Source organism: Sus scrofa, chromosome 3 (assembly GCF_000003025.6).
Source record: "Sus scrofa isolate TJ Tabasco breed Duroc chromosome 3, Sscrofa11.1, whole genome shotgun sequence".
NCBI classification, from domain to species: domain Eukaryota; kingdom Metazoa; phylum Chordata; class Mammalia; order Artiodactyla; family Suidae; genus Sus; species Sus scrofa.
The window spans coordinates 106371726-106397773 of NC_010445.4; the positions used below are offsets into that span (position 1 = coordinate 106371726).

General features: G+C 39.4%; 1 protein-coding gene across 1 annotated transcript in view; it reads right to left on the reverse strand.

Annotated features, from left to right (window-relative positions):
• LTBP1 (latent transforming growth factor beta binding protein 1) overlaps positions 1-26048 on the reverse strand; it is a 423791-nt gene that overhangs the window by 70978 nt on the left and 326765 nt on the right. The window contains 4 exon segments of the mRNA XM_021087653.1: positions 8814-8939; positions 15001-15123; positions 21767-21889; positions 25063-25185. Of these exon segments, the coding sequence (XP_020943312.1) occupies positions 8814-8939; positions 15001-15123; positions 21767-21889; positions 25063-25185 (495 nt within the window).

Genomic DNA, 26048 nt, shown 5'->3' on the forward strand with positions numbered 1-26048 from the left:
CCTAAGAAACTTTCAAGTACGTAAATTATGTCCCTTATTCTCACTTCCATTGGGCTTTTGAAGACAAGGAAGTGGAATAAATGCACAGAGGAAGATTAGCTCCATTATCATCATAAGATCAAGGATGAGAATCCTCATGAAGAAAATCATTTTAGGTGAATTTCTTTAAAAAGACCAAAAGAAGAATATTTTGGATTTATGTTTCAAATTATACTAGCTCCTGCAAAGAAAGACTAAGAAAATGGGGAAAGGGCTCTGTCTCAGTTTTCCTCATTGAGGAAGCTCAGGTTCTGTAGCTGGAAAGGGTATCTGCGTCATGAAACAGCTTTGAAAGCCTGCAGTTTGCACCAGGTACAGATCCTTCTCCTCAGAGAATAGGGAACATGGGTGGAGCTGAGAGGCACTGCTGGGGAAGCCATTGCAAGTGCCAGATGTTTGTTCAATAATGTAAAACCTCAGTGTTATATGTGAAAATCCCAAACTACATTACTTGTGACATTTAAAGGAAAAATCTGGGGTAAAGTATAAAAAGTAGTATATTTTTAATGAGACACCAAATGTTTTTTCCTTTCACAAAAAAAAACCTGTAAACACAATAAATCATCTATGCTTCTTTCAAGAGAAAGAGAAGCAAAGTGATTTCTGAACTTAAAAAGTCATTTTCTTCCTACTTCTTTCCACAATGGACTGACAGAATTTTATATAAAAACTGGGAAACTCCATAAGAAGGATTTGAATTTGCCAAAGAAAAACATACTTCTAAAAATTTACAGAGATGAGAAGAAAGTATAAAAAAAATTTTCTACTCCTGAAGGTAAAGAATAATTCTAATTCACTGCCCTTTAATGGACTATCACAAAAGTGCAATATTTGAATAAATTCTCCATTATGAATAAATTCCATGCCATTCAGAAAAAGCTCTTTAGATATTCATGGAAAATACCTCGAACTTCAAGTGCCCATTTTTCCTACTACAATTATTCAAAAAAGATACTATGTGTGAAATATACATTTTTGTTTTTACCTTGTATACATTTTTAAAAAGCTCTATGTTGTCTTAACATATTTATTTATAACTGTTCAGATTATGCTTGCATTCATTTAATGGTTTTACATTTTTACACTTGAGCTTTTCTAAAAGGTAAACATCTGATTCTAACCTCAGAGCCCTGCTATACATTTTCTCTTTTCATATAGATTTTCTTACACTAAGAGGTGCTGCCAGTGATGACTGGGACAAAGCCCTAAGCACAGGCCAAACACATCAAACCCCAGATTCATCTTTTTGACACTTAGGCCCCAGAGGCAACATAAGATCAGCCAAAAAAATTCCCATTTTTTCACTATTCTAATTTTTCTCTTTCTGTATTCAAACAGGAGGCCAAGAAAGACCAGTTATGAAACCACAGAAAATAGATAGTGTGTACCTCTCCACGCCAATGCTTAAAGGCAAACAAGCATTAGCGTGAATGATTAGTTTATTGGCAACTGATACGTGAAACACTTTCAAGCCAGTCATATGGACAGCTTAGGGAAAACAAAGAGTGAAGAACTAAAGCAAATTATGTGCAAATGAGTTACTGTACTATATTCTATATGACTTTAATAAAATTTGGGGCTTAAAAGTAGAGGAAATACAGTAATTCATTTATATCCAGACCTGGACTTAAAACTACCAGACAATTTAATTCACAAAATTACAATGATGTGTTGTATATTTTCTAAACACAGATCACAGAAAAATAAATCGATGTTAAATGCTCCCTTCCTTTTAGGTGCCCACACATTAAGGAAACAAATGGTAAAAATCAGGGCTGAAGCACTAGTAATAATTCACATTCATTGAGCACAGCTAGGGGTCAGACTACATTCTAAGTTGATACTTGCCAACACACATCACCATACTTTTCACAGCACCATGCAAGCATTCTATTTTATCTGCATTTTGCAGTGGGGAGCGAGGCCTGTGAGCATCAGTAACCTACTCAAGTACACACAGATCGGAAGTGCTGGAGTAAGAGTTCAAACCCACGTACTTGGACTCAACAGCCTGGCTTCTCAACACTGCTGCAGCCAACTACCAAGCAGGGTTTGCTTTAGGGAATTACATCTTCACATCTTCAAAAAATAAGTGCACAACACATGGGATTATGTCTGTTTCCTGATAGTCCAGGATGCACTACAGACTATCTCTTCATCCCTTCACTCACTCATGAAGGATGTATTGTACCCTAATTTTCTCAATACCACAAGTTTTGAACCAAACACATGAAGACTCCGGTCCTTTAACCCTCTGAGTCTGGCAGGGGGGTTCAGACAATAAACAATAAATAATACATAGAAGTAGAGTAAGATGACAAAACCCAAACCAAAAACAGAGAAGGAACAGTAGTGTGTGGGGGGGTGGGTGAAGGTAAGAAAGGGTGGTTAGAAAAGGGCTGAGAAAGTGACTTTAAACAAAGACCTGTGGGAGATGAGAGGGGAAAGCCTCTGTACTTATTAGTATAATAAATTTCCTTATTTTAACTGCTCGTTGCAGCCAAAAGCTTACCAATTAATACCTAACCTACCTATAGATTTGTCATGAAGATTAAAAGGGAAAATGGGTTGTTTCCATGTCTTAGCTATTGTGAATAGTGCTGTAACTGGGTCACCATGTTGTACAGTGAAAAAAAAAAGGAAAATAGGAACAATGCCCTCAGTGCCTGGTTCCCAAAGAGAACTCAACGAAAGTTACCTGTTACTATTACTGCTATTATTTAAATAAAGTCATGAAATCGAACAGATGGAGCATCTCCAGTCCACTCACATTGGGTGTCCATGATATTTTGACACAACATTCCGTCAGCTAGATGCCTAAAAAATAACTGATTCTGGAATCCATATATTAAGCATTACAATTTAGGTTTAAAGTATAAGAGCATCATTCACAACCACCTTCCATGATGTGTCAAGAAGCTGGGTTGTTGACGACGTCAAAAAACCCATCAAAATAGACACAGGAAGCCAGATGCCCAGATGTGACCTGGGGGCCACAGTAGCAGGTGGGAGGGGTAGCCTGCTTGTTCACAGACTTTACCATCTGGCAGTTTTGTGTCTATTTTTCGGCTGCAAGGAAAGTGTTTATTTCTACGAACAGATGATTTTCGATAGCTCTGGGCTTTAAAAGGTCAGCAGTGATAAAAGGCTTAGGAAGAGCGCTTCATTTTTTTTTTTTTTTTGCTACTATTATGAATTTCTTTATAAAAATGTTGATATACAGAAGATAATCAAGCAACGCATGGAAAATATGTATTCCAGGTCCAAAAGCAGCTTATTCCAGCAAGATTTCCTCAGCTCTCTCCCTAATGATTTAAACATCCATTTCATTCACTTCTACAGAAGTGCATTCACAGGAGGAGCGAGTGTAAAGAACAGTAGCCTTTCAAGCAAGAGGCCACTTCCCTTTCTTACCTGGAACATCATCTGATCTTTTTTACACATGGGAGGGAAAGGATCCTGCTGTTAAGCTAAGTTACCTTTCTTTAGAAAAGAACCACTCTGGTTGTATTTGCTTACTAGATTCTTCATTTTTCAACCCTAAAACTACTTAAAAAAAAAAAACCCTAAAAATCTTTGGTCCAAGCAGCCAGATGTAATATATTATTGTGTCAGGGTACTTCAATGTCCTACTTGGCCACATCATTTTCAAAAATATTTTCTCTTTGGTGATAGACACCAAGTTCTAACTCCATGCCACAAAACCACTAACCACCTTGGAGTGTTGTCAGCAATGGTTTTAGACTTTCTTTCTACACTGTTCGTAGAAAATATACCTAAAAGTCTGAAAACAAAACCACGCTTGCTCCCGGTTGTTTTCATTTCTCTGATTTGGCAAAGTTTGTGCTTACTATATCTTCTGTTTCCCAACGAACTCAAAATTAGCCTAAGAGTTTGAACCCAACTTCTTTTCATCTTTCTGCTATCACTGTTCTCAGTAAACTTCAAGAAGCTAGACATCCTTACCACCTGCATCTGTTGTGTCCTTCCTTCCAAAGGAATGAGTTAGCAAGAAGTGGTTTCTAGAAGATACTGAAATAGGTTATAGGATGAGAGTATCCATAGCTGTTCAGCAATAGCACTTGATTCTTTGAATGCTTTGGGATTCAGAGCTCAGGCAAGACGTCATAAGATGCCCCCTTCCAATCCTACAGTTATCAAGTTTTAAATCAATATGAGAGCAGAAGCTTCTGATTACATACTTTGCCCTTATTTTTAGGGCTGCACCCATGGCATATGGAGGTTCCCAGGTTAGGGGCCACCAGCCTATCCCACAGCGATGCCAGATCCAGCCTATCCCACAGCGATGCCAGATCCGAGCCGTGTCTGAGACCTATACCACAGTTCATGGCAACGCCGGATCCTTAACCCACTGAGCAAGGCCAGGGACTGAACCTGGGTCCTCATGGATACCCAACCTAGTTGGGTTCATGAAACACTGAGCCACGATGGGAACTCCCTGGGGCATTATTTTGAGAAGTGAGAAATAAAGAACATGCAGGGGCAAACATAGAGGAGTAGAATACAGAATTGAACTTAAAGGTTTTTTTTTCCCTCCTGATGTAAAATAGGTAATTTCAGGAATATCTGATTTTTAAAAACAGACTTTAAAGATCACTTTAGGTTCACGATGAAATTTCACACAAAGTTCCCCTATTTCCCTTGTTCTTGCAACGCCTTCCCTCCTCCCCTAGCATTCCCCACTGTCAACATCCCCACCAGAGCCCCGCGTTTGTTACAAGTGATGAGCCTACACTGACATCATCATCAACCAAAGCTCCTACTTCACATCAGGTTTCACGCTTGGTGTTATAATCTGATTTTTTATTCCTATCTGGACAAAAGAACTCATATTGGCAATTGAAAAATGCCTTCAGCAGACAATCTCATGTCCTCTTGTCTGTTTATTGACAGGCTATTATAACTTAGCCAGCGGATGACCAGTTGGAAAAAGAAAGGCACTTAATTTGGCTTCATTTGTTACTCCGACGCAATTTTAGTATTACTTTTATTATCCCACATTCTAGGGACAGAATGGCCAATTCTGACCACATTGGTTAGTATTGTACCAGTTTCCATTCTTTGCTTGAGCCTTTGAGCCCCAATACTCTGCTCTTTTTTATGGACTTGATCACTTTCTAGCGTATCATGCAGTTTACTTACTAGTTTATTGCCTCTAAGAAAGTGGGACTCTTTTTTTGTTGTTGTTCACTGACATAGCCCCAGTTCTAAGAAGAGTGACCAGGACATGGTAAACATGTAATAAATATTTGTCAAATGTATGATGAATGAGAATGTTTTCTAAGGGACAAGGCTTTAGGAAGTGATTTGGGCCATGGTTTGGAAGCCTAATTTCACCATGACTTAACCAGGTTCGGTAAGCCATGGATGCTCCCTCTGTGTGGCTGAGCTCCTCCAAGGACCCTGTCAAACCAGTGTGGTCATTCTATTGTGTGAACAGACCAGTGGGGTCTATAGATATCCAAGGTCCCCCAACTCCATTTGTCATAGAAATTCTCAGTCGACCTGGACACCCAGCTGGGAGAGCACAGCTGTTCCTGGCCAAGAGCAGCCTGCCCAGGGCCACGTCAATGGAGTGATGCCAAGGCACAGGCCAGGAGCCATTGCCCCACGGGGACAGACATGGTGATACTTAGGATTGTGACTGTCACAAGTTTCCCTGTTCTTCTCACTCACTCACATTCTGCTGCTGCTGAAGAAACCAAACCCTGAGTCAGTTTACAAATAGGATAATACCTATGTTACCTATGAATTAAAATTCCACAATTTAAAAAATGGGGGGAAATAAAGGAATCAAAGAATTTTGATTTAAAACAAACAAACAAACAAACAAAAAAAATGAATAAGATACCGTGGGACAGAAAACAAGGAGCTTAATGAAAGAAGTCAAAAGTTTCCTTTGCTTTCCTATGCAAGATAAAAACTCTGGATGGAGAATGCAAAGGAGGTGGCAGGAGTAGATGAACCACAGTTATGAGAAGAAAATAAAGGATTACAGAGGCGGAAGGAAATCAAAAGCGTTCTGCTTCACTGACTGTTCCTGACATCTGCATGTAGGACTTGAAGAAACACCTGTGTATTATATATTATATATGGCATGGCATAGCCCATCCTTATTTATATCCATTAAGTATAACTATATTATATTATTTAAATACAAAAGCATAATTTTAAATATGCACTTATCCCTGCATCCCCACCTGGAATGCAGACTCCATGTAGATAAGAACAGTGTGTGTTTTGCCCTGGGAACAGTAAGGGTGCCTGGCAGAAGACAGACACTCTAACTGCTGAGTGAATGAATAATTAGCTGCCCGCCCCCCACTTCCCTCTCCACTCAAACTTCAAATGGCACTGTTGCTCTTTATTGCCTGTGGGAAAAGCAAGGTGTTTCTCCATCCTCTTCCACCCATGTGCTTCCAGAACACCACACACATAAGGAACAGGAGGGAGTCAGTGGTGCTGTTTTTATTTCCAAAGAATTGGCCATGCTACTTGATACCTGGGACAGTTGCTGTTGACAGTGCTTGCCTCCTTGCTGTGGTTCAATAACTGTGAACAGATGCTGACAACTCTCCAAGCCACAGGCAATCGGGAAAGGGCCCTCCATCCCTCAGCTGGGTGGGGTTCCTTTAGCCCTGCTTAAAGCAGGGTGCGCCAGCCCTCATGTCCACATGGCTTCAGCTGCTTTAATTAGAAGTTCTTCCATACTTCATGGGCAGGCAAGAAATAAGAGTGCCAGCCACGTTTCAATGTTAATTCAAGTCCTGTGCACATCAGCTCCATAGCTATATCCCAACCACATGAGTTGGCTTCACGCTACACCATAGCCAGGGGTAGAATCAGGGCATACTGCTACTGTCACCAGTTTCAGACCAAGTCCGACAAAAGACATTTTGGACCAGTTTCATATATTAGATAAGCCCACAAAAATGAAAGTCTTTCAAAGCTTATTCTAGAAAGAGATTAACATGCCCAATAATTAGGGCACTTTTTAGTTATACTGCCATACATCAGCACAATATTCTGTATTACCTACTTTATTACTTTTGTAAAATTGACCAGATTCTAGAGTAAAAAATATGGAGTAAGTATCAAAGATATGCTAAAGTATAGTAATTTACAAAGCGCTAGAAGTTTTCTGAAAACACACTCTAAAATTCAAGTCACTGCCAAGTCAATGCCTCACAAAATTAGAACTGCAACCAAATTAGGTTACGTAACTCTGGAATTGCAGAAATCAGTCTGCAAGAGACCCAGAATTAAAGAAAAATTACAGACTACAAAAAGACAAAATAACTGTGAATGTTTACATTGGTATATTCTCTGGAACAGTAACTTTGGTGAACACTTGAGATGACTTAACATGTTTCTGAATATAGTTTTTGCATGGCACAGTCACTGGCAGTTGTCACTCAGACCATTTCTCAGCAAAGGAAGCCCTTACCATCTATGTTTTAGAGCTAGCTGAAGAAGCAAGCCTACATCTTTCTAGAAGGCAGGGAAATGTCGATTTCTTCAGTGGTTCGGATGGGCTAGTCCCTTATCCCCACCACCAGGAATGCTGTGATAGCTCCACAACGTATGAATTCAGGCTGTGTCTGAATTCAACGCTCTAAACAAAAAATTAATTTGAAACTCAAACCACTGAAACGTGGAGTACCCCTCTCATGGCCACCTTCTTCATGATGTTTTTCTCCATCTCCCCACTTTTGATCACTTTCAAACCCCTCAAAATCTGTGTGCTTCAGCCCCACCCTCCACTATCGCTCTTTCACTTGAAGCCAAATCTGGCATCAGTGTTTTGTCTGCTCAGCAGGAGAGCAATTTCACCATCTCCTGCTTTTTATAAGATCCGTTTATTCTTCCCAATATAATAATTAGTTTCAGATGAACCTGGTTGCCATTCTTCGGCTCAATTCCACTGTGGAAAGAATAAGGAGAAACACACAGAGAGCAAAAATTTGGGTCCTATCATAGGCCCAGAACAGAACCTTCACGATTTACTTCTTTAAAACCTAGCTGGGTTTTGATAACCTAGATTCTCAAAGGGATGGATTAAAATTATGATGCTGGGACTCTTCTCAGTTTACTTGTAGAAAGGTTCAGAGGGATTATTCCTCAACTTTCCAAACTATGATAAGCCATCAGGAAGATAAATCTTATGAACATAACCAGGGCCATATCCTTGCAAACATACCGAGGTTGCCAATAGGAAGGTGACGGTGTTATCTTAATGTCTTACAACTTAATTAGCTTTCAGGACATAATAAATACTGATAGGTAAGAAAATATACCAGCTTAGAGCTAAGGATATTAGAGGAATAACTCTGGGAAATCTCTGCTGACCATGGTACAGAGAAACATCAAGCAAGACATTTTTGTGAACAGAATGATGGAGATGACCTCCGTGAAGCGTAATCAAAACTGGCCGAGTCTCGAGTTACATCAGAGAGGCTGCCCCACTTTCACCTGAGATCATCACCTCCTGCACATTTTGACTCCTTAATTCAGTACCAGCAGCAGAATCGCCTGTGCGTATTTTTGCCATCAGAACGGCAGGTTATCCTGTGTGCGCATGCCAGCCGCCCCTGAGCTGTGATCTCAGGTAGAGGTCACCTGGGTGCACACATACTCTAAGACCTTACATCATGAGTGTCTCTGTGTCCGAGCGCCTTTGCCTGTTTACATAGAAAGGGATCTCCTCTGCTTTGTGCTATAATAATTAGAGGACGTCTTATGGTTCGTCTTACCTTCACACGTGCGTCCATCCGCAGAGATGGAGAAGCCCTGTTCGCAGACACAGTGAAAAGAACCATCTGTGTTTAGACACTCTCCATGAGGACCACAGAGCCCGGGCTGTTCACACTCATTAATATCTGGAATCGAAAAGAGTGCCACATACATGAAGAGAAATTGCTTTGGTTTTCCTAATGATAACCAGACACACAGGACACAAAATCTGTTGCAAAAGGGTCGGATGCCTATTTGGTGGCACAACTATATGGTTTGTGCCCACACTGGACCACAGGACAAGTTGGATTGTCAAGGGAGAGAAACTGTTTAGGTTGAACCATTACAAAGAGCCAGTGTTCCTCCATTTTCAACCTAAAAAAAAATGCAATTTCATAGGTTCAACCCAAAGGTCCCCCTCCCCTTTTAGATGTGTTGGAGGCTTGAGGGTCTTTAATCAAATAAATAAAGATTCTATGCAACATTCGTCAGTGAGAAGACTGTGTTCTTCTCCATCCTCTAACCACCATGCAAACAACTCTCTTGTGGCCTGTGTACATTATCTCATATCCAGGAATATCCACCCCCAGGATGGGAAACGCTTAAGGGTAAGGCTGGACATGCCTAACAGTGTTTGCCTCAAAGGAGGCACTTCACACACGTATGAATATACAAATGAAATAGACTCCACTCCATATTTCATTGAAAATGGACACAAGAAATAAAGTACAAGAAAAAGAAGGCCTTTTATACAAGGGAGGTCTTAATTTTTACACAGCTTTGTGGTGATGAAATTAGTGAATGAGAGTCAAGCGCTCAGGTCAGTACCCAGCACAACCAAGAGTCAAAACATGGTAGTGATTATTACTAAGACTCATGAACCAACCATGCGGTGGTTATATGGACCGCCTCATACTCTGGATTGAGCTCCCCAGAGCCAGGGTGACAGGCACCCTAAACACTGAAAATGCACCAAGTGTCTCGTACAAGTGTGATGTTCTTCCAAACCTGTCCTACTTATGCTAAGAGTGCCCAAGGTGGAGGACATAAGGAATCACAGAGAACAGCTCACCCTTCACACTGGTGCTGACACATGCACCTGCCTAGGTGCCCTGCATTGTAACGGGTGTTTTCCTCACCTGTGTCCCTTGTGACATGGATTACTTATTAAGAACTGCATGTTTTAAATGAGACCCCAGCTCTTCTACAGCAAGGGAACACTGTATTATGAATATCTGTCCACCAGAAAATTCCACAGCTGTCTTCATTCTCTACTAACTGAACAGTGATTGATTAAGGTTCTCTGAGTTCAGTTCTCTGGGGTCATAAAAAGCGTCACAGGTCCTTGGCACCATCTAGGCAGTAGATCATTTTCCCATCTCTCTGAAGTCTCCTAGGCTTTCCCCTTTATCTCTTACTAAAGAAGTCCTCAACACATCCTCTTAGAAGTCCATCTTTAATTCAGTGAAAAACTTTTACTGAAGGCTTCCTATGAGAAGGCTGAATAGAACGGGGTCCTCATCATTATGAAGCTCCTATTGGCTCCTGAGGCAGGAACCAACAGGAAATGGTTATAAAGCTTAATGGAACATGGAAAAGGTACAGATGATGTGACCTTCCCAGTGACCTCTAGAACATGCTTAGCTATCAACCTGGCCATTCTCCCCGTCCACAGTGTCAGCCCTTTCCCAGTACCCAGGATCTCCTGGGACTCTTCTTTTTGCCCTGCTGATCTTATTGTGCAACAGAAATTCTGGCAATATCACTGATTTAGCCATTTCTATATTAAGCCTGAACTCCTTCCATCTGCCATGTATTTCAGATTAGCTGGCCTATCTGCTAGAGAACCAAACTAAGAAAACAAGCAGGACTTACTCATTTTCTTAAAAAAATCTCCTGTTCATGTTATTGCCACTAATTTTAAAATATTTTCAAGGAAGAGCAATGAATCATTTTCTACTTTACTATTTCTCAATATGATTCCACTCTGGAAGTTTTCACTTCTTTTATAAAATTTCTGATATCTTCTAGGTTGCTCTCTCCTTGACAATATCTTCAGACTGGTAATCTTTTTTTTTTTTTTTTAACTCTTCCTTTCACCCTTTAGTTCCATTCTTTTTTCCCATCTGCTGCCAAGAGTTACCTCTACCTGGGCAACAAGGTGCCCTAAAGTTCTACTGGCCTGGGGATCAGGCCCAAGGTCAACATCCATCTAGAAGAGCCCTAGAGATTATCTGAGACCACCTCTTTATTTTACTTAGGCCTCAATGTAGCCCTTCAAAACCAGTCAGACTTTGCCAAGTCGCCTAGGAAATAATGGGCATAAAGTTCTTGCTTTAGGAAAGTCACTGATTAACATAACTGTCTAAAAAGTTTGATGACAAGAACTGAAGACGAATTCCCAGACGTTTTTCCAGGAAATCACTAAGAAAGAACAACACGAATATCTGGAACCAGAGAAACATATGCATTCAATTTGGGTTGTACTTATTGAGGCATTTCTAAACTATGCTGCTAGCAACTCAACTGAAAGCCAGACTATATTTAAGCTGGGTTTCTTTCATGGGTCCGAGATTCCACAGAAATTCACAATTTGGCATGTGAAAGTCAAAACGTGAAACTGAGTATGTTCTGAATCTCCAATGCATTCCGCCACATTCCTAAAGAGACTATTAACATGGAATTTCCTTGCTGTCTGTATATCATCATTCATTTTGCTGGTGGGGGGGTGAGAGTCTTATATTTCCAAATTGAAAATGCCTTCCAGAATATGGAACTATCTTCAGATTATTAGGTAAGATTTAAAATTTATGCCTATCGCACAATATTATTCAAATATATCCCAGGGTCATTCACACTGTCATCAATTATGTTTTCATTATGAAAACAAACTCAGAAATCCATGCCCATGTACAGAATGCTGACATGATCATGGGATTAGAGAGAAGTAGGCTACTAACTTTGGGCAGAGCAAGGATCACAAGCCTGCCTCCAGGAACACGGCAAAAAGAGATGATTCAAAAAAAATAAATAAATAAAGGTGAGTGTACACAATATTATAAACAGCCTCTAAACAGAGAAGGTGGGTGATGGAACAGAGTCATTGCTAATATTCTTTAAATGGTACTAAATCCTGCTTCAGGAATAGTTTTTGTTCATTTGGATTTGTTTTTCAAGCAGACATTTTAATTTATCCTGGAAAACAGGATGCACAAATGTGACAGAGAACAAAGTCGATTTAACAATGCTTTGTAGCCAATAAAACAACGTGTTCGGAGCAGCCACATTTGAGTTCGCATCAAATCACAAACACAAGTTTAATATACTGAGAGAAGATAGCAGAAGGATTAAAGAAAAAGATAACTAAATTAGTCTCTTGTGATTTGACTCTAGAATGTATAAAATTTGCAATAGAAAATCATGGTCCATTTATATAAGACTTAGTTTTACCCCTATTTCATCAAAAAACTGGAAAGAGGAAACAAAAAAATATTGCTCCTAAGCCTAAAGAGAAATAACTACAATTCAGATGGTTTCTGGGAGCACCTCTTGGCATTTTTATATAAATCAAGTTTTATTAAATCAAGATTTATTTATAAATCAGTATTTTATGGAAATACTGTCACATAAATTTACAATTCAACTTCTTCCTTCTCAACTGAATTAACTTCTGCACTGGAAATACCAAAAAATTTAAATTCACCTCATTGTATTGTGATGGCAATCAAATACATGACATCAAATGAGGTACACACTGCAGTTTATTTAAATCTTGGGTTAGTTAATGGAATTAATTTTAAAAGATCTCAAGGCAAAGGCCTGTGTCTTTTGTGTTTCAGGGACATACAGCTGAGGGTAGATAATGAGACATAGGGTATATTATTCCAGAACCACAACTTAGAGGGTGGATACCATCTTCCCTTTCAAGAATATTGTCATTTGGGACATGTGAGAGGAGATATAATTTATTACAACCCATAAGAAAAAAGTCACACAAAGTCCAGTAGCAATGGATAAATATAACTCCAATAATCTTTCAGGGATACTCTATAGAGTTCCATAATGGGCAGAGGAACAGTAAGAAAATGAAATTTACCCAAATGTTATTTATCAGAAATAAGTAAGTATACATGTAAATGTGTGAGAAGAAACGGCATGGATTTATTAAAACTAATAAATACAGGAAAACTTGTGGGGCAGCCAGGTAGAGTTAAAAATGCTGGAACAAATGATCTGATTTTTTAATCCCAGCATCAATAGTAACTCAATGTGTTACACTGGGGAAAAAAAAAAATCACTGAATTTTATTGTCGTCTTTCCTTTGGCTATCAATGTAACAGTAATTGGTGTGGCAATGTAGAGGGAATAGTGGGGAAAGATCTTGGGTTCAAATTTCGGTTCTACCGCTTATTAGTGAGGAGCCTGCTAATGAACTTCTCAGAGCTTCATTTACTCAGGCACGAAACAGATATAAGAAGTTTCCTTTTCAATTCTCTACAAATTAAATGAGGTGACATATTAATTAGCACACAGCAGGTTTTCAGTTAAAGCTGCTGTTGTGATTGGTGCTGTATTCTTAGTAGCACCTTATATCCACTGTCCACTGCACTATATCCACAAGGAATATGTGATAAGATCCTTGGTGGATACTTGAGACCATGGATGGTACTGAACTCTAAGTATAGTATTTTTTTTCTTATACAAACATATAATAAAGTTTACTTGATAAGCTAGGCATAGTAAGAGATTAACGATAACTAATAATAAAATAGAATTACAATAGTACACTGTAATAAAAGTTATATGAATGGGATCTCTCTCTCTCTCTCTTTCCAACTATCTTATTGTACAACTTTAATGCATTTTTCATCTTTACTAAGCACTTATGCACTGTGGCTGTAACTCACAGTGTGAGGGGTGACAAAAAATCTAGTACAAATTTCTTTCTCCTTCACAATTTCACAGATAAAAGATTTGTTCTTACCATACACCTTAGCAATCTCAACATATTTTTTTTCTTTCCTTAGTAAGTCAAGAACTGTCACCTCTGCACTTAAAAATAAAACAAAACAAAACACCTTTATGGCTTCTTTTTTGTAGATCTAAGCTGCTAGCATCACTGCCCTGTGCTCTCGGACCATTACTAGGTAAAACCAGGGTTACCTGAACACAGGCTCTGTGATGCCTACTGTCGATAGCTGATCTGATGAGAGAGGTGGCAACTAAGTGACTAACAGATGGGATATTCTGGACAAAGGGATGCCTCACGTCCCAGGCAAGATAAAGTGGGATGGTACGAGATTTCATTACACTACTTAGACCAGCACACAATTCAAAGCCTATGGATTGCTTCTGAAATTTTCTATCTAATATTTTTCAACTGATCACAGGTAACAAACTGCTGAAAGTGAGACAGCAGATGGGAGTGGGGACTGTTGTTTGGAAGATTAAACATAAGCACTTTGAAAAAATATAAAATTCTGTTCTCTATAATTTTGATCAAGTTTTTAATGAGAATCTCATTGCTTATCCATTCCAAAGTCAATAGTCTGCATCTATTAACCCCAAGCTCCCAATCCATACCACTCCCTCCCCCTCCGCTTGCCAACCACAAGTCTATTCTCCAAGTCCATGATTTTCTTTTCGGTGGAAAGGTTCATTTGTGCCATATATTAGATTCCATGTATGTGTAACTGGGTCACCATGCTGTATACTAGAAAATTGACAGGACACTGTAAACCAGTTACAATGGAAAAAAATAAAATAAAAATCATTATATAAAAAAAATAAAAAATTTTTAACAAGGTTTTTTTAGGGAGAGGAAAAGCTGGATACTGGATAAAAACTGGGATGGGGGGAGCTACGGGACAAAAGGAAATAGGCCTGTGAAGCATATAAAAAAGCTAGAAGATAATTTAGAATCAAGTACCAAGGCTGGCCCAGGGAAGGAAGAGCAAAGTACAGCTGATTTCAGTTACCACAGAAGCAAAGCTAGGACACAGTTCCAAAATGCATGAGTTTCGGGTAACATGGTACAGTGCCACGTGAGAACTTCTTACACTATGCAGACTCAAAAAAATTATTATAATAATACAAACTGGGATAGCTTATTTATATATAAAGGGGTAAAACCATACCCAATCACTAGGAAGCAATACAGAAATGAACCAGGTAAACTGTAAGTTTAAAAAACGGAGAGTGAAGTACCTTGGCATGCTTTGTTGTCACTGAGCTGGAATCCCTCTGGACAGGTACAATCATAGGACCCTTCGGTATTAATGCAGTCTCCTCCTTGGCAAACACTATTGTCCTCCAAGCATTCATTGATATCTACAATTAAATTCACAACATTTAAAAGAGGAAATAAACCACACTGTGAAAAACATTGTCCTTCTCTTCACACAAAGGAGCATTATTTTATACCTCTCACAACACATGATTTTAACAGCTCACCTTTTAGAGTTTTTTAAAAATGAAATATTTTGCAGGATCTTAGCTGTGCACTGAAGTTTTAACATTAAATTAAATTAATTTGAGGAGTTCCCGTCATGGCGCAGTGGTTAACGAATCCGATAGGAACCATGAGGTTGCGGGTTCGGTCCCTGCCCTTGCACAGTGGGTTAAGGATCCCGCATTGCCGTGAGCTGTGGTGTAGGTTGCAGACGCGGCTTGGATCCAGCGTTGCTGTGGCTCTGGCGTAGGCCAGCAGCTGCAGCTCCGATTCGACCCCTAGCCTGGGAACCTCCATATGCTGCGGGAGCGGCCCAAGAAATAGCAAAAAAAAAAAAAATAATAATAATAATAATAATAAAATAAATTAATTTGAAAAGTAAAAATGCTACAACAAACCATAATTTACTTGGTTAAATTCTCAGTGATGAGAGAGAATAAAATTATCCTTCTTTTTTACCCCCTTTGTTTGGAATTTCACCCTCTTTATTTTTAAAAGAAATATCTATTGGAGTATAGTTGACTTACAATGTTGTGTTAGTTTCAGGTGTACAGAAAAATGAATCAGTTATACATATACATACATCCTTTCTTTCTCAGATTCTTTTCCCATATAGGTTATTAGAGAATAAAAAATATTCTTCAGGGAATTCCCTAGTGGCTCAGTGGGTTAAGGATCTGGCATTATCACTGCTGTGGCTCCGGTTCGGGAACTTTCGAGTGCGTGTAGCCAAAAAATATTTTTTGAATACACATGAAGAATATCTTGAGCATCTATCTATATAAGATCCTATATTATGCATTGTAGAAAGACTTTGAAAGTATTTGGCATGGTCCCTGCTGCCAAAGAAAAATGATTGTTCGAAAAAAATCCAAATTTAAAAATAAACAGAAAAATAGAGTTGCTTATAAGTTCCAAATTATTTAACCTAAGAATTGTCAAAAAACATATTTGTCAAAAGAATAATATCAACTTCTGATGTCACGTGAGTTTAGAGAAGAGATATAAAGATCAAAAATGGCTGGCAAGGGAATCAGCAAAATCAAAAGTCACTTTCTCAGTGGCTATCACAAACAGGTTTAATGATGCCTGAATTTTTCAGTGTGTACACTAGAGCCTAGGTCCAACTAAATATGGTTTATGTGCTCAATACTGGGTCTTGACTGTGAGCGTGTAAGACAATTAACGATCCCCCTTCACAGTATGAATGTGGGGCAGATCTTTCATGAGGGCTGTTTATTACCTCATTTATTCCTCGTCAAAGCTCATTATTCCTAACACACTCCATGAGTCCCAACGCTGTTATCTGGGAGGATTCAAATTATTAGCACTGAAGAAACCTAACGAACAAAACCTTCTTTGTTTCCCCAGAATTTGGCATGTTACGGCATTTCTTGCAAATAATTACGATTGCTGCTAAAATACATGAGAAGTTCCAGGAAGAAGTGACTATGAAGACTGTTGGAGTCTTAAGACTCCTCACTGTCTGGTTGAAAAATGTGGACACATGGAATTAAGTATTCCTCCTAGAACCCAATCAACTAGCTTCCTTCCATACCGCTCCTGGGGCAGATAAAAAAGAAGTGCTTTAAAATTTCATTCTATCAAATAAAAGTAAAATATTTATGACGTTCATCCATTTTTAAAGTGTTTCTGAACTCTGATCCTACAATGTAAAACACAGCTGATGTGACTGTCACAACGAAAGAGGGTCATTACTTTTCTTTAGGGTGTTTTGTCCAATTTCATTTAAGTATAATTTACATATAACAGATGCATCTAAGAGTCCAATTCAATGAGTTTTGATAAATGTAGATACATTCTTGGGACCACTATCACGATCAAGGCATAGGCATTTTGGCATCAATTTGTATCTCTTAGGATCTGCGGTTAGATTCTTCTGTCATTGTAAATGCAACATTTTTAAAGGAATTAATGAAGTACCTTAATGTCATTCTGGAAGTGACAAACATAAAGCTTGGTGATGTTTTCCTTTGTTCTTTTTCCAATTTGACCTTAAAATCTCCATTCCTGCTAACTTAATGCCTTGGGTGCTATAATTGTCAGGAAAGAGTCAGTAAAGGAACCATTGTGCATAATTAAGATACTAGCATGGAGGACTAAGGGTCTCCTGTAAATTCTGAATATGCCAACAAATGTTCTATTTATTGGGTAAGTGACTGTGGTATATCAAGATTCCCAAAAATGGAACCAAATTTAATTGTGAATAGGTTTTTAGATATAAATTCTGTGAAAATAATTCTTAAGCCCCAACTCTCTGCTAATATCATGATTTTGAAGTGGTTGTGCCCAGTGGGAATATTCTAGTCTACTGTTTATAAATCTTTGCCATAAAACAAGTACTAAAGGAACAATTTGGACCAATTATTACCAAAAAAAAAGCATAGGCATTTCCATTGCCCCCAAAGGTTTCCCTGTACCCCTTTTCTAGTTGGCTTCCTCTGTTTAGCATAATGTTTTTGAGAGTGATCCAGGCTGATGTGTTATCAGAAGCTTTCTCTCATTATTGCTAAGCAGTGTTCTATTACATTAATGTACCACAGTTTGTTCACCCCTTCACCTGTGATGAATATTTGGATTGTTTACAGCTTTGCTATTATGAGTAAAGTTTTGATAAACACTCATGTGTCAGTCCTTGTGTAAACATAGGCTTTCATTTTCCTGTAATAAATTCCTAAGGGTAGGTCATACAGTAGGTTTAACTTTTGAAATTTTCTAACATGGCTGTATCATTTTACATTTCCACCAGCAAGGCAGAAGAGTTCCAACTGTTCCATATTTATTCTAACCATTCCAAAGCCTTTCTAACAGGTGCTGATTTACCTTTCTTTTTTAGATGTACTTTTTTTTTTTTTTTTGGCTCTTTAGGAAAGTGAGACAGCAAAATAAGAAAAGGCCCATTTGACCATTAAAAATCTCAATTCAAAAAAAGAACAGGTAGAATCCTGAGGATATGAATCTCAGCAACGACACTCCATGATCTAGATGTATGCCCAGCAAAATGGAAGTGTGTCAGCTTTGTTCACCCAACTTTAAAACAATCTCATCCACTTTCCAAAATCTTGAAATTATAAATAATTGTTGGGATTTTAAAACTCGGTGTATTATGTTAGACTCTGGTTTAGTTTAAACACTTTTGCAAGACCTCTATCTCCAAAAGCAAAAAAGGGTAGGTCAAATATTAAGAGAGCCCAGTGTGGGATTCACCTGCACCCACAGACCAGGGTGATATGAGAGGTTTTTCTCCTAGGAGTTAGCTATCAGGCTTTAAGGAAGGCAACAGTCAATTCATGGTCACTCTCCAGTGAGACTGCTTGAGCAGCCAATGACCTCCACCTTGCTAAATCCCACGGTTAATTCTGGGTCCCATCTTGACAGCAGCAATGTTGGACACAGGTTCATCATCCCTCCTCTTTAAAATACTCTCTTTTTTTGAATTCTGGTTTTCCTCCTCCACTTGCCATTTTTCCCTCAAACCACTTTGCTTATCTCTTACCATCTCCTCACTTCTAAACGAGGGACAAGGACTCAGCTTTTGGACAATGTCTCTCTTCTAGCCACATTCATTCCCTTGGTGATCACGGCTTTAAACACTGTCTGTATGCTGAGGACCTCAGCCCGGGACTCACTGCTGATTTCCAAATGCATAGGTCCAAGGGCCTTTCAGGTATCTTCATTTGGATACTCATCATAGGCACTGCCAACTTAAAACGCCCAAGCTGAGCTCCTAATCTCTTTACAAAGCCTTTAAGTGGAAGGGATGCTTTCCTAGAAGCAACCAAATGCCATCATCTCAGGCAACCCTCTGCTTGCCTCTTTACTTAAGGTCACCATTCTCCCTTCCTCCCCTCAGCACTACCCATGAACCCCACTTTATTTTCCCCTTAACGTTTATGGTCATTTAACAAGCTATAGAGTTTACTTATTTATCATGTTTATTGCTATCTCCTGCACTAAAATGTAAGCTCCATGAGGGCAGGACTTTTTTTGTTTGTGTTTGGTTTATCGCTGTATATCCTGTACATAGAACAGTGAGTGCCTGGCACATGCTTGGCACTCAAATATTTGTTGAATGAATAGATAAATAAATTGATGATTCTGACTTGGAAAGATATGTCAGAAGCTAAGAAATACTAGTACTTCTCTCTCTTTTTCTTTTTTGGCCGTCCCATGGCATATGGAGTTCCCAGTTCAGTGATTAGATCTGAGCCACAGTTGCAAGCTATGCAGCAATGCTGGATCTGTAACCCACTGTGCAGGGCCAGGGATGGAACCTGTGTTCCAGCACTCCAGAGATGTCATTGATCCCACTGAGTCACAGTAGGAACTCAACTTCTTCTCTTTTTTTATTTGGTTTGCAAAGAAATGATCAACAGAGAAGGGTCACAGGAAAACAAAGTAAGTCATGAATCTTCTTCTCAGGCTTTGCAAGGGACGAGTAAGGGGCTGAGGAAGGTGCCAACGTAGGCACAGAAGCAGAGATGGTGCCTGGAGGGAAACAAGTCAGAGGTGGAATCTCTGCAGGCTGAGATGCCAAAACCTCTAATAACCAAGACAATTGAGGCCATCCAGCATCATAAACTGAGTGGCTCTGAGTATGGTGGAATAAGTAGACACAGAAATCATCACAACACTTGGGATTCTCACTCTACAAGAAGGCCAGCAGGGTGGCAGGGTAACACTGTAAGAAAACAAGGTCTCTGCCAGAGTTATTAGAGGAAAATCATACATGCAAATAGAAATGCCAACAAGAAAGATGGCTCTTCCTCCCACAGCTGTGAGAGGCATGTGGACAGTCACAGCTCAGTTCATTACAACCAAATATGACTGGGGAGGATGAGAAACAGTCCTAGTTGGAATTAGCAGGCTGAAGTGCTAATAGAATTTCAAAGGGAGCGCTGAATTAATTGAACGGACTTCAGTCCTATTTATAACCTGGGACACTAGGGAAATCAGCCCTGACTTGAAGAGAAGAAGGGTATGATTATATACTTGAGATGACACTTTCTTATGGAACTTATTAATAATGACAAGCAAGCTGGGTAAAAAGTGTTTATTTGGCTTTTCATGCAATGGATGGTTTTAGAATAAAAATATTGGACTTCTGGTGAAATGTTTACACATTGAAACAGCCAAAATAGAGGAACATGCCTTATAATACACACCTACTACCTAAGACCTAATCGATGGCCTTGTCACCCTCTTGGCTGGGCCAAGAATTAGGGCAGAAGACATGCTGGTGGTCAGGGTAGGTTTTCAGTGGCTTAGTGCCCTGCCACCTACTTACTTCTGGAACAGATTCTTCCTCAGCTGGCTCCCAGCAACATGACTGCCTCTCCCACCTTGGAGTGCCACTTATTGAATTATTAATACTTTACACATATTGTAGAGCTCCCCATCCACAATTTTCAGACAATCAATGATTATCATTTAGCTTGATCACCTGTTTGATCATTTTCCTATTTTTCAATAGATATGTTGATTACAACTTTTATTTTATTATTTTTTTCATTAGAACTTTTCACTGGTGTTTTTAACCCTTATTACCTGAGGATAAAATCCTAGAAGATAAGTCACTGATTCAACTATAATGTACATTTTAATGCCTCTGAAACTTTCCCAATTGCTCGCTGGGTGGGTTGTGTCTGCTTGTGCCAAGTTCTCTGGTCAGAAGAGAAGGAGGCTATATGGTACATTGGGTCTTTCCCAACCAATTGGACTGATCAGTCAAAAAGTGTCTGATGCCCTTGAAGTATGTGCCACAGAGCCAGCCACTAAAAAGCTCATTCTCTCCTATCAAAGGTGTGGTCCCAACTCTCACGCAGAAACTAACTCGGCGTGTGAGACAAACCCTGCCACGTTCACCTTTCTGGTTTTATGACTTAGAGGATCTAATTGCAGCCAATCAGCAGAGGAGTTGGAGAAAAACACCGTTACTTGGTTGGACAGTGAACACAGAGAATTCCCAAGTGATGGGCTGGTGACAGGTGGGCTCAGCAGCTCTAAGCACCTGAGAGGGGTTCGGAGCCAAGGCAGGTAGTAAAAGTGGTTAATGATTCATACTGCTGTCCACATGGAAAACATTTTATGCAAAAAGCGCAAAAGTGAAATAAAGCCTGGCTCTGAAAAACTTTACAGTTATTTGGAAAATCAACTTGTCTTCACTTACTTGGAACATTGCCAGTCCTGCATCCAAATGGATGTTATACAGAACTACACTGGGATAAACCATCCACAGCTGAGAAAACCTGAATTGATCCTTAACTTGGTTAGCTGGCACAATTTTTCTAAAAAACTGCTCTGAGCAATGCAAGGAAAACCTGGAATCTACATACTTTTCTGCATTATTTCTGTGACCACAGGGAAGATATCTTGTAGGAACCTAAAGTCCTCAACTGCTAGGTCAAAAGTATGGGGTTGGGGACAAAGGCCAGGATAGTGTCCAGATTTCCCTGAGCCTGACTCTGGCATTTTAGGACTGCAACCAAGAGCAATTCTCACCTTCGCAGTGATCTCCAAGGGCGGACGCTCTGTAACCATGGTCACAGACACAGCGGAAGGAGCCCTCTGTGTTTCTGCATTGCCCATTACTGCAGAGATGACGGTGCTGGCATTCATCGATATCTATGAGCAAGAGAATGAAAAGAAACTTAGAAGTGGTGCTTTAAAAGTGATTTTTAATCATTACATAAAGGAAATCTATACATTATCTGTTTTTTTTAAGTATTTATTTTTTGCCATGCCCATGGCACACGAAGTTCCCAGGCCAGGGATTGAACCCACACCCACAGAAGCAACCAAAGCCACAGCAGTGACAATGCCAGATCCTTAACCTGCTGAGCCACCAGGGAACTCCTGGTTTATAATTAATTTAGAATTTTCATCATGTGACTCAAACTGACCTCTAGTAAAAAGTCAGCTGTTAATATCCCAGTAAGGAAAATACAGATGAACTTAAAAAGTTTTAACTAATGAATTAGGAATCTGTATATATTAACACCACTAGTCACTGATGAGGGGCAAATACTTTGCTGTGATCTGTCAACTTTAATGAAGCTTCTTGGAATTCCTTCTATAAATTCAACTATAATATTCTGAGTTTACAAGCACTAAGGACTGTGATAGACAGTCTAAAGCAGGGATCAGCAAGCTACAGCCCACTGACTATTACTGTAAATAAAGTTTTATTGGAAAATAGCACCACACATTCATATACTATCTGGTCTTTTACAGAAGTTTGCTCACCTCTGAACCCAAAATGGCATGGCACAAATGCCTCCAACTCTTTGTTAGTATTTACCCCTTAGTCCCTTAGCAATCAGGCTTCCATGCTCTCCCTTTCTCAATGATTTTCTGAGCAAATCTATGGCCCTTCCCTCCTCTCGGCCTATTTGATACCTACATAGGTCTGAATCTCTCTTCCTTGACTTAGAGATGATCTGTTCTGTATCCACAATCCTGAGCTCAGGCGCACACACATGTCTGCATCATATCCACTCATAAAAGGCGCAATAACAGACTGCATGTATTCTGTGATTTACTTTCATCATTAGATGTTGAGCATCCTGAGGCAGGGACTATATACCACAACCCTATCACTCCTTAGATGACCTAGTGCCTTAACAGTGAGCAGGTACTTAGTTCATGCTGTTTGCTGACAGACTTCATCACATTTTAGTATCTGTATCTACTTCTGGCAACATGATTCTACAAGAGTTAACACAAACATCAGTTTCTACAGGGACCCTGCACCTGACTCTGCTTACAGCAGCATTCTGATTATTAGGGCATTGAGCACCTAAAAAACTGCTAACCTGGTGGGTGATTCGTACGTGTCTGGCTCACCTCTGGGAGTAATATCACAAGCTCTTCAAAAGAAAGAACTATGGACATAATAGCTTCATTATACTACGTGTGGATCTTTTATGATACATTCATTTGTAAAGGTCATGAATCGTAAGATAATGTATGAAAGTTTTGAGGGGGACAAATTATTTAACAAATTACTAGAACAAATTACTTCTTTTATCTGTGCACATGAGTGTGTTTATGTGTGTTCTATCCTTCTCTGCCTCTCAATGAGGTACTATAGTGACTTTTCTACATTCTAGAAAGTGATCATTGAAGGTTACGATAATACTGATATTTCCCTTTGCAGTGCCATCACATATTATCTCTTTTTTTCATTTTTTAAAAGTTTTATTGAAGTATAGTTGATTTACTAGGCTGTGATAGCTTCTGCTGTACAACAAAGTGATTCAGTTATGGTAGTACTTTGTATTCCATCATATATTATCTCTTTATAACATTACCTCAGGAGATCTTTTTTGTCCATTAAATATTTGAAGTTTACATATAGACGTGGATAGGATTTGTTTCCTTATAATAAAACAACTGATTGTGTGCATTGTGCACTCTGTTCTTTTTTTCAATTAAAATTTTTTAATTTTATAATGATTTTTATTTTTTTGCATTATAGCTGGTTTACAGTGTTCTGTCAATTTTCTACTGTTCAGCAAGGGGACCCAGTCACACATACATGTATACATTCTATTTTCTCACATTATCATGCCCCATCATAAGTGACTAGACATAGTTCCCAGTGCTACACAGCAGAATCTCATTGCTTATCCATTCCAAAGGCAACAGTTTGCACCTATTAACCCCAAATTCCCATTCCACCCCACTCTCTCCCCCTCCTAAATAAATGACATTTCTTTTCAAGAACTCTGGGCACTTGTGCTTGTCACAAGTCTCTTCAAACACAGGAAGCACATACTTATTGGAAGTGAAGTACAGTTGATACTCAAACAACTCAAGGGTTAGGGTACCATGCAGTCAAAAATCTGCATATAACTTGACAGCCAGTCCTCTACATCACCACAGAACGTGTAGTATTCTACTAAGTATTTACTGGAAAAAAATCTGCATATAAATGGCCTCATGTAATTCATGCTCCATCATAAGCGACTAGACATAGTTGTTCAAGGGTCAACTGTAATTCTGTGTGAAGCTCAACGAAAAATACATACATGTTTTTTAAGTCTAAGGTCAAGCCCAGCAAGGTCCAAAATCCTCACAATCACCTGAAGAACAGGACATATTGCATGAGTATATACTCACTTTATTCCTGAGTATAAGGGGATTTCAGTCTTCCTGAAAAGTCTTCGTTAGTGATACTTTTTTTTAAAAGGAAAAAATTTTTATCATTTATTTTTATATATATATATTTTTCTACTGTACAGCATGGTGACCCAGTTACATGTATACATTCTTTTTTCTTACATTATGTGTTCCATCATAAGTGACTAGACAGAGTTCCCAGTGCTACAAAGCAGGATCCTCTGCGGCTCACAACCTAACTACTTGGCGTTGCTTCTACAGTGGCTGTGGCTCGACCCCTAGCTCAGGAAAAAAAGTTTTAAAGCTAGGTCATTAATATTCCCCAGCCTAATGCCAGGCTAATATAATGACCTTCTAACTACTGAAATCCTATTATGTGATATTTTTAAATGATGTTAATAGAATTGGTTTTCCACAAGTAAGAAATCACACAGAGGGCAACTGTTTTTCTTCCCATTATTAATGCCCAGCCTCTGATCCCTATTATTGTACTTTTCAAATTTAGCCTTTTTCGATCCTGTTTTATTGATGGTGTTAAGTCCTCTGCTTTCTGACACAATAAAGCAATTATCTAGATATTTTCTCAAAAATACATGTACTTTATTAAGTGCACAAGTTTTCAGGCCAGGTGCCTGAAACGGGAATCACAGAAGTTCACGGAGCCACACTCCTACCTTCACACTGGTCTCTTGCTGCTGACAGCTGGTAGCCCTGCCCACAGGTACACCTGAAGGAGCCGTGGGTATTTTTGCACTGCCCATTCATGCATAGATTCCCTTGCTGACATTCGTCAATATCTGTAAACACAAACAATGACAGTTGTGTTACCTTAGGTCTTATATCTAAACGCCTACTTCTTTACTTTTGGGGGCTGCACCTGTGGCATGAGGGACTGAACCTGTCTGTGCCACAGCAGTAATAAGGCCAGATCCTTAACCTGCTGAGCTACCAGGGAATTGCTGAGCTTAAGTTTAAGACCAAAAACCAAGCTACTGCCCTCAAAGCCTTTCATTTCCAGGCCGGCCTTTTAAGACATGACGATAAATTTATGATCCAGTCAAAGCTACTTTTAATACAACATCAAGCCCTCTGTCATCTCTCTCATACTTTGGATATAGAACAAACACAACAAGAAATATTTGAGAGTTTAAAAAATAATCTCGGAGTTCCCGTTGTGGCTCAGTGGTTAATGAATCCGACTAGGAACCATGAGGTTGTGGGTTTGATCCCTGGCCTCGCTCAGTGGGTTAAGGATCCAGCATTGCCATGAGCTGTGGTGTAGGTCGCAGACGCGGCTCGGATCCCGTGTTGCTGTGGCTCTGGTGTAGGCTGGAGGCTACAGCTCCAATTCAACCCCTAGCCTGGGAACCTCTATATGCCATGGGAGTGGCCCTAGAAAAGGCACAAAGACAAAATAAATAAATAAATAAATAATTGAAAAAACAAATAATCTCATGCACAAAATTATGGCCATGTGGCAGTGTGCAGACCTGGAGAGTTTCATGAAAGAAGGCAGAGTTGGGAGTTCCTTAGTGGCTCAGTGGGTTAAGGAACCGATGTTATCGCTGCTGTGGCTCAGGTCACTGCTGCAGCATGGGTTCAGTCCCTGACCCAGGAACTGCCACATGCCATGGGCACGGCCAAAAATGAATAAATAAAT